This window comes from Harpia harpyja, chromosome 19 (genome assembly GCF_026419915.1).
Source record: "Harpia harpyja isolate bHarHar1 chromosome 19, bHarHar1 primary haplotype, whole genome shotgun sequence".
In the NCBI taxonomy this organism is placed as follows: Eukaryota; Metazoa; Chordata; class Aves; order Accipitriformes; family Accipitridae; genus Harpia; species Harpia harpyja.
Genome location: NC_068958.1, coordinates 5,788,603 through 5,800,865, shown reverse-complemented (window position 1 = coordinate 5,800,865; position 12,263 = coordinate 5,788,603). Strand labels below are relative to the sequence as shown.

The 12,263-nt window shown below is 48.5% G+C and overlaps 1 protein-coding gene across 8 annotated transcripts in view; it reads right to left on the bottom strand.

The window, feature by feature from the left end:
* RAPGEF1 (Rap guanine nucleotide exchange factor 1) overlaps positions 1 to 12,263 on the bottom strand; it is a 90,828-nt gene that overhangs the window by 6,466 nt on the left and 72,099 nt on the right. For 5 of the 8 annotated variants that reach the window (XM_052814597.1, XM_052814595.1, XM_052814596.1 and 2 more), the window contains 9 exons: positions 10,895 to 10,987; positions 9,148 to 9,236; positions 7,686 to 7,797; positions 5,970 to 6,045; positions 2,638 to 2,722; positions 1,179 to 1,271; positions 617 to 802; positions 377 to 461; positions 55 to 149 (listed from right to left, as the gene is read on the bottom strand). In XM_052814597.1, coding sequence (XP_052670557.1) covers positions 55 to 149; positions 377 to 461; positions 617 to 802; positions 1,179 to 1,271; positions 2,638 to 2,722; positions 5,970 to 6,045; positions 7,686 to 7,797; positions 9,148 to 9,236; positions 10,895 to 10,987 — 914 coding nt within the window. The remainder of the gene's footprint in view (positions 1 to 54; positions 150 to 376; positions 462 to 616; positions 803 to 1,178; positions 1,272 to 2,637; positions 2,723 to 5,969; positions 6,046 to 7,685; positions 7,798 to 9,147; positions 9,237 to 10,894; positions 10,988 to 12,263) is intronic. The other 3 variants (XM_052814598.1, XM_052814599.1, XM_052814603.1) reach the window with 1 other exon arrangement.

Below are 12,263 nucleotides of genomic sequence, written 5' to 3'. Positions count from 1 at the left end.
CCCGCTTGTAACAAGGAAACCAGTGCGCAGTTCGGTGCCACAGTTGCTCCTTACCAGTAGGACATGTTATTAAAGTGCTCTGTGAACTGTGTCAGGTTGGGGCTCTTCTCTTCATTTTGCTCCTTTGCCCACAGCAAAACTTCTGGGATCTGCCAAGGAAGAAGAGAAGGGTGGGAAAATACCACACATTAAAATGGGATTTCTGCCTCAAGATTCCCAGTCGCAGTCTGTGGTCACAGCCGTTTGCTGACGCAAGTTCAGCTGTCTCCTACAACCCAACGGGTGTGCTTGGAGAGCTGGCAGGGAATACCAGAGATTGCAGGGGGTATGTGTTCAAATCCCTCCCACCGCTCTTACCCCATCTTCGTCTCCGTACCTCAATTTTATAGAAGAGTTCGGCATCTAGGAGGGTCAGCTGCTCGGCTATTTCATGACTGTGGAAATCATGCAGGGTGCCTGGCCTGTAGGAAACAAGGATGAAGTATAAAAGCTAAGAAAATGGGACCTGTTGTCTTTCCTTTCTTGTATTTTGGACTGAGAAATCTCTTGTGTCCACGAGAAAGGGATGCCCTGTCTCTCAAAGGACCAAGATATGGTTACATGCATCTTTCCTCACCTGGCTGCCACGCCACGGGCCGCAAGAGGTTTGATAGAATTGGCGTAGCTCAGCATTTTCTTCTGATCCACTTTATCAAGGATATTCTTGCGTAACACTCTGGCGAGGCTCAGCTCCCCATTGCAGACCAGCCGGAAGACCAGGTCCATCAGCAGCTTCAGAATTTCCTCCGTCAACTCCACTAAGCTGAGAGAAAGATGGAGAACCCAGGGAAGGCATCAGAGCTACGACTCTGAGCTACAGAGTTTGTACCTGTACCGAGTCTTGTCACTCTTCCCTACAAGCAGAACCGAGTGACTGAAATTCCTCCTCTTCCCAGCTCTTCCTTTCCCAGAGATTCCGCTTTTGCTGGTTATTTTAAAATCACTGACCCAGTTAGGACACACCGAGAACCTGCTCTTCCAACAAGAGGGTTCAGAACTATAGGTGTCTCGCTGGTCAGGGTAAGGGATTTCAGCTGTCATCATAGATGGGGTTTAAAAAACACATCTTCGCAACTGCCAGACTTCTGTATTGTTACTGACCCCACATCTCCCATCCCGAAACGAAGGCGGCAACTCACCACAGCTCATCCACCACTCTCACCAGCACGAAGAAGGTGTTCTTACTGACTCGCTTTTTAAACGTGTCTGGGAAGTGGCAAAACTTCTCATATGTTGGTTGCAAATTAAAGAATCAACTTATGTGGTCAGACCAGCATCAGTGCAATTAACAGCTGCCTTGAGGAACATTAGAATAGCGTACTATTCTGTCTTGACTGAAACTGGTGTTCAATTTCCAGGAGATAAGGGACACAGATGTGGCTCTAATTAACATGGTATTAAGCTACCACCAGCTGCCAGTAGCAGGGGTGTGAGGAGGTACTTACACCTTGCAGAACTGATGCTAGAAGAGCAGGTGTACCGTGAAACTGTTCTCTCTAAGGTGGAATTTAATGAGCAGCACTCCTCTACCGTGATCTCTACCACCCCCACTGGTCTGTGACATCTGGTCTCAACAGATCTCAGATGTCACCTCTACCTTCCTCACTGCCCAATTTACTGCAAGGAGAATGGTGGCAGGGGACACAGCACAGGTTGAAAAAGCTTCTGCCAGGTGGACAAAGGGAAAGAGAAAAAGCTTATCAGTAAGTCAAGTATTAACAAGGGCCTGCAGGAATGCCCCAGCCAGTATTTTCACTGACAACCACTCTGCAGTGAGATTTGCTGTGTCCTTGGCCACACTGATCCCAGCAGGAGCAAGGGGAGCAGCAGCTCTGCTGCAGATGGCAGTGATGAGCTGCGACGCGGGACAGGGTGACGTCAGGATCCCTTTGACGTGGGCATACAGGACCTAAGCCCACAGGACCAAAGCCCACGAGGCCTTTGCACTGCCTGAACCGAGACACTGACCTGCTAAGCTGACGGCAAAGGGAGCTATGGGAACAGAGCCAAGGGGAAGGAACTGCAGGCAGGGCCCTCAAAAAGAAGCCTTCTCCATACGCTACCAGAAATGCTAATGCTCACCCTGCCACGCAGGGACCCTCACCTTCTTAGCAGTTACAAGCTTTGTTCAGAACTGGGAGGCCAAGAGGACATTATCTCCTGTGCTGCATTTCTTATAATAAGAGAGAGAATAGGTCTTGATGGTTTAGTCATCTCTAGTATTAAACTACACCTGCCCAAGCAGCCCCTCCAGAAGGCGGTGTGATCTCTATTCTACAAACGAGATGTCCCAAACAAATGACCAATTTCCCAGTGATTTACAGAAAATCTGAACTGCTATTCTCCCCTGCCAGGGCCCTCAGGAGACTACTCTCAGGTCCAGTACTCCACCCTGCCTGGACCTGCCCAGCAGCATTTCCCATTTGCAGCATGCAGAGGTGAAGGAAGTCCTGCTTGGGATACCTCCAGGGCAAGCACATTACCGACCACGTTGTCAGCAGGCTTTTGAGCAAACAACTTGCCACCAACTCCCTCCACGATGAGGGCTTGGCTCTGATTCCTGGGTGGGAGTAAACTGCCACTCATGCAAAAGGATATCTGTACTGTAGCTTCTTGATGAGCTCTTCAGGGGTAATAAATGTCCTGTATGTAGTCAGAAAGGCTTCACAGTACAGCACCAGATCTACAGAGAAAGACAAGAAAGCCACAGTCAACCCTGCTTTCAGAAAAAGGAAGCTTCTTGTAAGGTTGAATCCAGTCTTACAGGAAGAGGACACGGACGCATTTTGACACGAACAGACTTTACAGAAATGCTGTGCTGTTTTTTCTTACCAGCAGATGGACCCTACGGCACAAGAGCAACACTGACACTGCCCTGTCCCCACCAGCCTGGCTCCCATTTGCAGCACTCAGGCTTGCTGCTTCCCTTATGCGACTACCAAAGGGGTCAGCGAAAAAAAACTGTTTGTGGGACAGGAACTTGCAATAATGGGTCAAGGAAAATTGTGGTTTAGACCTTGTGGATACTTTAAAGAGAAGATCTGATGGTGAGACGTGGGTGCCTGTTCTCTGTCTTTACTGCCTGGGCAGCACAGAACCCTGCAGAAAGACATGGTCACCCTTCCCTCCTGATCGGGACCACACGCGTTTCGCCATGATGATATGGGTGCTGCAGACCTTCTGCCCTTGCTACGTTCCAGGAAATCTGCCCCAGGACACTGTAAATATAAGATTATTTTCAGCCAAAAGAAGAGTAAATTACACTGCAAAAACTGATGCTACCATGACCATGACCCTCCCACAACACAGACTCTGACGCGGTGCACGCAGACAGCTTTTGTTTATTCATCTGCAGCAGCGGGTGCTACAGGGCCCAGAATTGTAAAGGCTTTGGCCATCATCATGGGCACAAAGGAGGGAATTTGAAAAAGCAGGAACCGCAAATGGGAAAGAAGATTTAGGTCAGGACTGCAGTACACTCGCAGTCCCAGGTAAAGCTTGGTCACTGTGGACAGCAGCGGTCAAAATGCAAACTTTTTAGCCCTGGTATAAAACCACACAGCACTGCAGGCAGCATGTGCAGTGGGATGGCACACTGCCCCTGCCCGGCCCACTGCAACCGCTGGCACAGCCTTGTTAGTGCAGATGGGGAGAAAAAGCTTCTGCCTTGCCTGCCCAGGCTAGGCTGTACATGTAAAGCTTGTTTCAGCCAGGACAGGGATCACCCCGCGCCCATGAGCTGTAACATCCATCCATTGCGCATGGAGGGTGGGAAAGAGCAGGGCACGGTGTGCTCGTTATGCCTCTCTACCTGCGGTGTTTCTCTTGGCAGGAGCCTGACAGGGACAACGCTTCCTCCTGCTCTTAAATCAGAAAGCACTGCTGCCTTTTGGTTAAAGACAATCAGACGTAAGCTCTAAAGCCAGAGGCTGGGTGGTCATGTCAGGGGTGAGTCCTAGGCCTCGTCCAGCTGTAATCCTGCATTCACAGCAAGCACGTGTGGCTGTGAGCACTTAACTGACCATGGATTTTATTCCTAAAGACCGCAAGTCTCTCTTTATCCCTTATTCCATTTAGCTCTTTTAGAAAACTCAAATGGACAAGAAGCATCATGCAACAGGGCGTGGAGTTACATTTATTCTGGGTTCCCATCTGCCCAAAAGGCAACGTGAGGTAATACAGCTGGTCTGCTCTGGCACTTGAAGCTGCCAAGAAATTCATCTTTAAAGGAAAGCCTCTTAACTATACCCCTCTGTGCCGTTTGGCTGATTGATTTACAAGCCCTGAATTCTTCTCATTGTAAGCTTAATTCATTAACCCTCTCGGTCACCCAAACACTGGGTTAGCATAGCACAAATTCCTCCGTGCTCCATTCAGCTCAGTGGCTTGGCAGAGCCTGTGAGGCTAAGCTCTGCGACTATTCTGAGAAACTTGCTGTGCAGAGCTCCCTCCCCTCAGCTGCTCTCCCCGTCCGCACTGCTGTGCATTTAAAATCCCGCTCTAGTTTTTCCTAGTCTTGAGAGGTTCTCCGTGGCTTTCACCTCACTGCTTGCAGCACCCTCTGAGCTCCCCATTCATGAACTGGAGGTCTAGCACACGTCCCTTTACCAAGTAGCTGTCTTTCAACAGGAACAGTAGGGAAGTTCTTCCAATGTGATGCTTGCTCCGGAGCACAGCAGGACTAAATCAGAGCTTCTCTATTCCAGTTTCAGCATTTTTATAAGGGGCTTTTCCACCATCTCATTTAGACTATTTTTTTTTAAATATACATATCTAGCCTTGGTGCAATCAATTGCCACCTCCTCTCTAGTATGTTTCTAACTTTGGTCCTTTCTGCCTGGATCTGATGCCCAATGTAAACAGGGAAACATAGCTGTCAGGGGAAGGATTTTCTCGCTAGCTGAATGGTGCTGGTAAGTAATTGCAAACACCTTATGCTACAGTAAAAACCCTGCCATTTAAAAATGCACATGAAAGATATTTCCCCTTTGACTATCAAATCTCTAAAATACGAGCACTGAGTGCTTCAGCGGGTTAGCGCATTGTGCCTTGCATCCCGGGAGATAAGGAGATCAATTCTGGTTAAGGCCATCAGCACAGATGTGTTTGGCAGGTTCAAAATCACTCTCTGGAAACATTGCAAAGGCTGTCTTTGCCACAGGTCTTGGAAAGGAGCTGCTTGATGTGGATGGTGACTGGGTTTGGAGAGATAAAGTGGGGTTTTAACAAATCTACAGCGAAGAGTTGCTAACTTCCCTTTTCCTCCCCCACATCTCCTTTCTTGTATTGTGGATTCCCTCTCTGAACTGGTCTGGGTGGCTACCAGCATGCAACTGGTACAGAGTGGGACTAGGAAGTGACACTGTAAGTTGAAAATAAGGGGTGTCAGCAGACCAGCACCTGGACAGCTTGCCCGATGCCCATGGGTACTGCATTAGACCCAAACCAACACCCCTCCTCTCCTGCTTTGATACAACAGTCACTCCAGCAACTCCTACATCACCACTGCCCTGAAGTTCAAAGGGGAAGGAGCACCTCTGAAAACAGGACGCATGCCGCAACAGGCTGGTCACACCTGCACTTGCAGAAAGCAGTGGCCGGAGGTACGGAGACACCAACACAGCACTGTCACCAACTCCACTGGTGCGCCTCGCCTTCCAGATCTGGGCAAGGGCTATGAGGAGTTAATACCATCCCTGCTGCTAAATGGAATGAACAGGCGCTTATCCAGCTTACCTCCATTTCACCAAAGATAAGCACAATCCCCCCCGGCCCGCAACTCGGAGGATCACGAATGCAGTCCTCCCCACCCTGGCCCAGCTGCCTGCAGCCACATCACGACAGCGCACACTGCAGAGAGGCAGAAGGCAAGCAGCAAAAGGCCATGCCAGGCTGCGCTCTTCATCTCTGCTTTGGTGCATCCACTGTACCTTTCCTGTCGGTCTCTGTTGCGTGCACTAACAAAATGTCTCCGGATCCACCACGAACATCTGGCCCATCATCTCCCTGCAATGAGAACAGAAACACGTTAGGCATGGCCCAAGCTCCCTTCGGCCTGGTTTCCCATCTCTGGGGTTCAAGCTCAGCAACAACTGGCAGAGTACGCAATGTTCCTGGCACTGCTCACAGCACAAGCTGGGACATGGTCTTCAGTGCCGGGCTAATCCTGGAATTTGAATACAGCATTTGGTGTCCCAGATGAGGATCTGGACTTGGGATCTCTGACTCCTTAAGGCCAGGCTGTGAAGCTCAGTGAAAGCTGAACCTTCTGTCCGCAGAAGAATGAACAGAAATGTCCCAGACTCTCAAACACTCCCAGAAGACCATTAACAGAGCAGTAACACTGTGTGAACTGTCTCAAAGTGCGGGATCACGTACCACAGCGGCTGTGGGGTGAGAGGTCATGCGTTCAATTTGCATGTTCCTGGAACATCAAAACATAGTAAGTTAGTTCCGTAATCTGGAACTATTTGGCTGGAGGTCACCTGAAGCGATCCAATAACTGGGAGCAGAAAACAGACCTGCTAACTACTTGACCCCTGCCTTACCACTCTCTAAAAACATCTTTCTTCTAGCTACTGCAATTCACAACTAAAAATATGCAAAACTGATCTATCGCTCAGCCAGCAGTTCCCACGCTGCAGGAAACGGCTCACAGTGGCAGTTCTATACCGTTTAAAACATGTAGACCGTAAAGAAAAGAAAGAAAAAAAAAGTTAAGGGTTGACACAGATCTGCTAGTCCCAAATGTTTGGAAATTGCTGATTTTGAACTGTTTTTTAAAGGAAATATTCCTGCAGAGGAGACTGGAGTCATGTCTGGCTTCCCTTAGCAACGTCTTTGTCATTTCAATATGCAAAACACTGAAAAAAACCACGGATTACAGCCATGGAGCAGCTATGTCTGAGATGCGAATTTTTCAGGTGACCCTCTGGCAAGACTTATGAAATACTACTTAAGGAATGAGTAATAGCTTCTCACTCTCTCCTGCACATCTCGGCTGACCAAAGAACACTCCTAAAGTGCCAGTAAATGATACATTCTCTCTGTTTTTCAGACTAGCCCCCTGACAGTCTCAAAGCTTCAAAAGCCTGCATATTCCCTCAAGCTGCATGTCAAAGACAGCTTCGTTCAAAAGCATAGTGAGCAAAGCTGTCTGGGAGTGCACCCAAGGCTAGAAAGAAAGCCATTTCTCAAATACAGAAACAGTTGCTTTGGCTGCTCTTCCACATCAGTAATACAACATCCTGCTCAGGAAATCTGCTAAACCTGCCTTCAGACTGGAAGGCCAACACCATGAACCCACACCTGGATTTATTGTGCTCAGGCTCTCAGGTGCTTCATTTCAGTCTGTCACAGGCTAAAGAAGTGGGAAGGAGCAGACTGGGAAAAGGGCACAAGATGCACTGGTTTTTAAAGAGACATCTCACATTTTGTTAAACCCTCGTTCATTGCTGATGCTCCCTGCCTGTACCAGCATCTCATACTTTCACAACAGCCTGCACAAATAAAGCTGCATACCACTTCTGCTGCAGCCTATTTTTTCCTATCAAATAAAAGCTGATGCCTTGCTTGTGCACACAGAGAATCGGATTTCAATACAGCATAAACCAAAGATTATGAAAGCAAGCCCTGAATGCACCTACCTCTTGCTTCAGTGTTAATCTAGCCATAATTTCACTGTGGTCGATAAGGGATAGCTCATCTACCTCTTCCTCCAACTGTGATGATTCCAAAGCATCTGGTGATTGTTGCTGCCTGTAAAAAAAAAAGGCAAATACCCATCAGTGTCATTGCCCATCCAGGGCAAGAGCTGCTGGGTCCACCTGAGCTCTCAGCCTACAAACCTTCATTAAATGACAGTAAGTACACAGACAGTCTGGAGGTAAGTCTTTTGCAAACAAGCCCAAATGTCTAGCTCTAATTCTGTTGCTTTGTGCGTCTCTTGAAAAAGATAAAGATGAACCTTTAGGCCCTGAACACTTGTCTGCCTGCATTTCTGGCAGACAGGATTTTACTATGCCCTGCATAAGTACACACTTCCATGTCTCCTTAATCCACCAAATTTTTAGTGCACACAAATCTAAGCCCTTGCTCAAATGTATAGAGACTGAGCATACTCTACACATATATAACTTAGTCAGCTCATGACCCATTGTGCTGCTACAAGGGGAGATGACAGGCTCTCTTTTTTCAGGAAGACAGAGCAGAAAGCTCTGATCACTTTTTTGGCGTACATCCACAACTCTAGTATTCCTACCCCCAAGGGCTGGTACTCTTGAGCCTGGACACATGCTCTCTGTGCCTGTATTCCTAAAAAAAAAAAAAAAAAAGTATGCATGTTCTTTATAGCTTTCCCCAGGCACAGGCCAAAATCCGTGCACCAGTCCATACTTTCAGCAGATAGTGAGCTTTGCAGAGCACTCTTGCATTGTCTCTTTCACTGCAGGGATTAAAACCCTCAAACCAACTGCAGGAAAATGGGGGAGGGAAGTTGACTGTCACACACGAAACAATGCTGTTCTCTATTTTTGCTTTAGAAATGCAATTGAAGAGCAATCTCAAGCAGCAGGGAAGCACTCACTCCTCTCCTCCTGAAGCCCATCTGTTACAGCCTGCACCTCTTCATTTACATAGACAAATGCTAGCTAAGAGCATTAGAAGGGATAGAAAGCATCCTGCTTCAGGGCCTCAGCCAGCCTCTGACTAGCAGGGTTAGGAAGACATTCCCCTCAGGAAGACTATTTCCCAACAGTGATACAGACTTTTTTTGCACGTTTCCCTGGAAGCAGGAGGGAGCAGCCAGTGTCAATGACAGGACTGCCAATTAGATGAACTTAGGATGGCTAACACAGGCTGCATTAACCCCTGCAGGCTCACTGAGTTAAGTAATGACAGCTTGCCAGGATCCTCCTTGTTCAGCAGGATCCCACTGCTCACCAGCTGTGCAAAAAAAGTGGGCTTAAACTTCAGAGAACACTGGGAAGGTTGAGGGCAGAACAGGCAGCCCCAAGGATGGTTTGGTAGAGGGCAGGGCTAACGGGACGTTGGTGAGACTCTGTACCCTTCCAGGCTGGGAAGCAGGAGGACCAGGGGAGTCAGGCTCACCTTTCAGCACCATCTTTGCCTTCCTTCCCCATGGCACTGCTGTTCGAACTGGAGTCTTTGGAGTGGCTGTCTTTGACAGAGGGAGATTCCTGCAAAGAGAAAGAAGTTTTTCATTATTACATGGGGTCCTACACCACAGCTAGCCTTGCATTTACAGTCTGACTGCCTCTAAATGGCCCCTTACTGTAAATTCCTACAGAGCGGTTAAAGATTGATGCAAGTTAATGCCAAATGCCAGGAAAACACAGAAGTTAATTAGACAGGAAATTTGGGACCATCTCTGGAGACTAGTGTAATTAGTACTGTTTGCTTTTAACATTGTGAAATGATGCTGAGAGTTACAACACAAAAGTCAGCTGTCATCTTGGATTTTAACCCTCTCATGACTTTCTTTTCTTCCTCCAGCCCCTACTGTTGAAATACACTTGCCTTCTGCTTTAATCAAAATGGACACAGCCAGCTCTAAGCTCTCCAGTTTCAGTTCCCCTCCTGGTCACAGCCCCCAAAACACCACCCTGTCTTAGGGGGTGGATGCACACTGCTGTTCCTGCCTCCCTTCTCTCCCATCAGAAGAGGTTACGCAATGATGCAACATTTCCACTTCACAATTCACAGCTGTGGAAATGAGGCTAATGCAAAAAACCAGAACCATCTGAACCCGCGGCATGGAACAGCAGGTAGAGAGCTCAATGCAAAGATACAGCATTTTAAATTAGCCGTTTATTAAGGAGACAAATAGCCATGAACAGCAAATGGGAATATTAATCTAACTGCAGGAGTTCAGAATTATTTAACATCATGCAGACTGAAACTTGGAAATTCAACCTACTGAACAGACAGGACTGAAACCACCTACATGCTATCCATTCGGCCTGGAAAATACACTGGTGAGCTTAGCTTTCTTAGCGTCTGCAGATTTTTTCCAGGCTATATCTGTAAAGCTCTTTGCTTCAAAGTTGAGAACCAGCTCGCAGCTGCCCAAAAGGATGGGCCTGCCTAGATGTGTCTCCTGAAGGGAAGTGATGGGAGCACTATCTCTTGGCATATTTAACACCAGCATGGATAAAGGTCTCGGAGACATCCTGTAGGAGATGTGCCTTCCAAGATGAGGGCAGGCAAAAAGATGGCCACAGACCTCTGCTGCTGTCTCCTATGACCCTACAGGAAGACAGTACCTCCCTGCAATGGAAAACGCCCTGTCTCCTCTAGGAAATACCTAAGATACGAGGCTTGAGTAAAGGAAGAAGCAGCGTGCGATTACAATGCTAAATCAATCACTTACTTTGTATCCAAACGGTGAAGGAAAAAAAAAGAATCCATTTAGAGCACAAGCCTTTCTGTATTAAAATAGGGAAGCCAAAGCAGTTACAAGAATAGACATGGCCCCAGGACAGTGCTGGTCAGGGTGCAGCTTTCTGGAAGAGAACCTCACGCAAGCAGCTCCAAACAGACAGCGAAGCACAAAAGAAACAGCGCGGCAGGAAAAGCCATCCCTACCACCTGCCGGGGCTCACCGCAACCCTGAAAGCATCGCCTGCTCTCCACCCGGACCGGGAGGCCACCCGAGCCTGCAAGCCAGGAATGGGCAAGCAGAGGGACCGCCAGCAAGGGAGCCGGAGCAGCAGGACGGACACAGGAGCTCCACAGTGTGCAGAAGAGGCCGGTGCCAAGCGCGTCAGCCCCGGTGTGAACTCAGCATGCACCAGGCAGCCCCTTCCCGGTGTCCAGCCCTCTCCAGGTTACTTACTCCTTCAGAGCGAGGGAGTTCCCCGTTGCTCTGGCCAGAGGAATACAGATTGACGTATTCACCCTCACCAGCCTCCTCACTGGCGTTTTCACTCTAAGGGAGACAGGATGAAAGGAAATATGTGACGGTGCCCCCCGCCAGCACTTAATGTTAGTGAAAGAACGTGCTCATGGGCTGGGAGGAGAAGCGTTCTCAGCGGCTGCTGTCACCTAACTGGGAGCCCTTCCTCCGGCTCAGCGGCCAACACCGGCCACTGAGGCTGTGCCTTCTCGGGGGTAAGTATTTTCTGGTTCTTGAGGACTATGCCGAAGGCCCCAAGCTGCAGCAGGACAGCAGCAGGCACTGCTTTGCAAGAGCTGCCATGGACTCCATGTGAGACTGCGAAGATGCAATATGCAAGTGTGGATTTCAAGGTTACGGAAGCTGAGCGTTCAGAGGTTGACACACAAGCGTCTGTCCTACCTGCGCTGTAGTCCTGCCACTAAATGCAGATCGGCCCTGCAGCCCAGAGGGTATCAAATGCATCTCCCAAACTATGCTACAAGCACAGATTAGAGCCATCACGCCAGGCTAAACCAAACTCGAGGGCTTCTGGGCTGTAACAAGGACCCAACGCAAGGAAGATGCAACAGCAAGGTCAGGTCTAAAGTGTGAAAACCTGATCATTTACTGTCCGATCAGTGTCCCTCTTCCAAACGTTGTGAAGAGGCAGCATTAGCATGCACTGTGCTGACAGCTCTAACCCCACCAACTCTAGGCTTTGCAGCAAACAAACGAGGAACTGTCTTGAAAATGAGGTGTTTAAAAAAGTAGCTGTAATGGACAAACCTGGTCAGTGTTCTGTAAAACTGCTCTGGGACCTCAAACTAGTAGTGCCATACCACTGCAGGAACAGTGTTAGTCTAACTTCACCAACACGTGATGCTTTGCACCAACGTGTACTGCCACCAAGCGCACAGCTAGGGCTGCTGGTAACTGGAAACAGCAAGAGCCTGGAAAGAGCAACAGGTTTATGCACAGGAGAGACAGAGCTGGACTGCACCCACTGCTCCTGGGGCTCACCGGTGACTTAGGAGGGAGCAGGGCAGCAATCACCAAATCCTGCCATGGCAGCAACTGCAGGATGCGAACCACTTAGGAGCCCGTGTTTAGAAACAACCAACCTCACAAAATACTCCTTTACCTTCCTCAGCTTTGTATTACAATTGCAGGAAGCTGCAGCAACTTCTCCTCTCCCCTTCACCAGCATTTGACATTTTATGTTTCCTACATATGTGCTAACGTTTTCTCAAACCTGCTGAGGTTCATTTTTTCTAGCCACCTTTTTTATATGAAATTACCTCTCTGCAGTTCACACACACATTTGGAA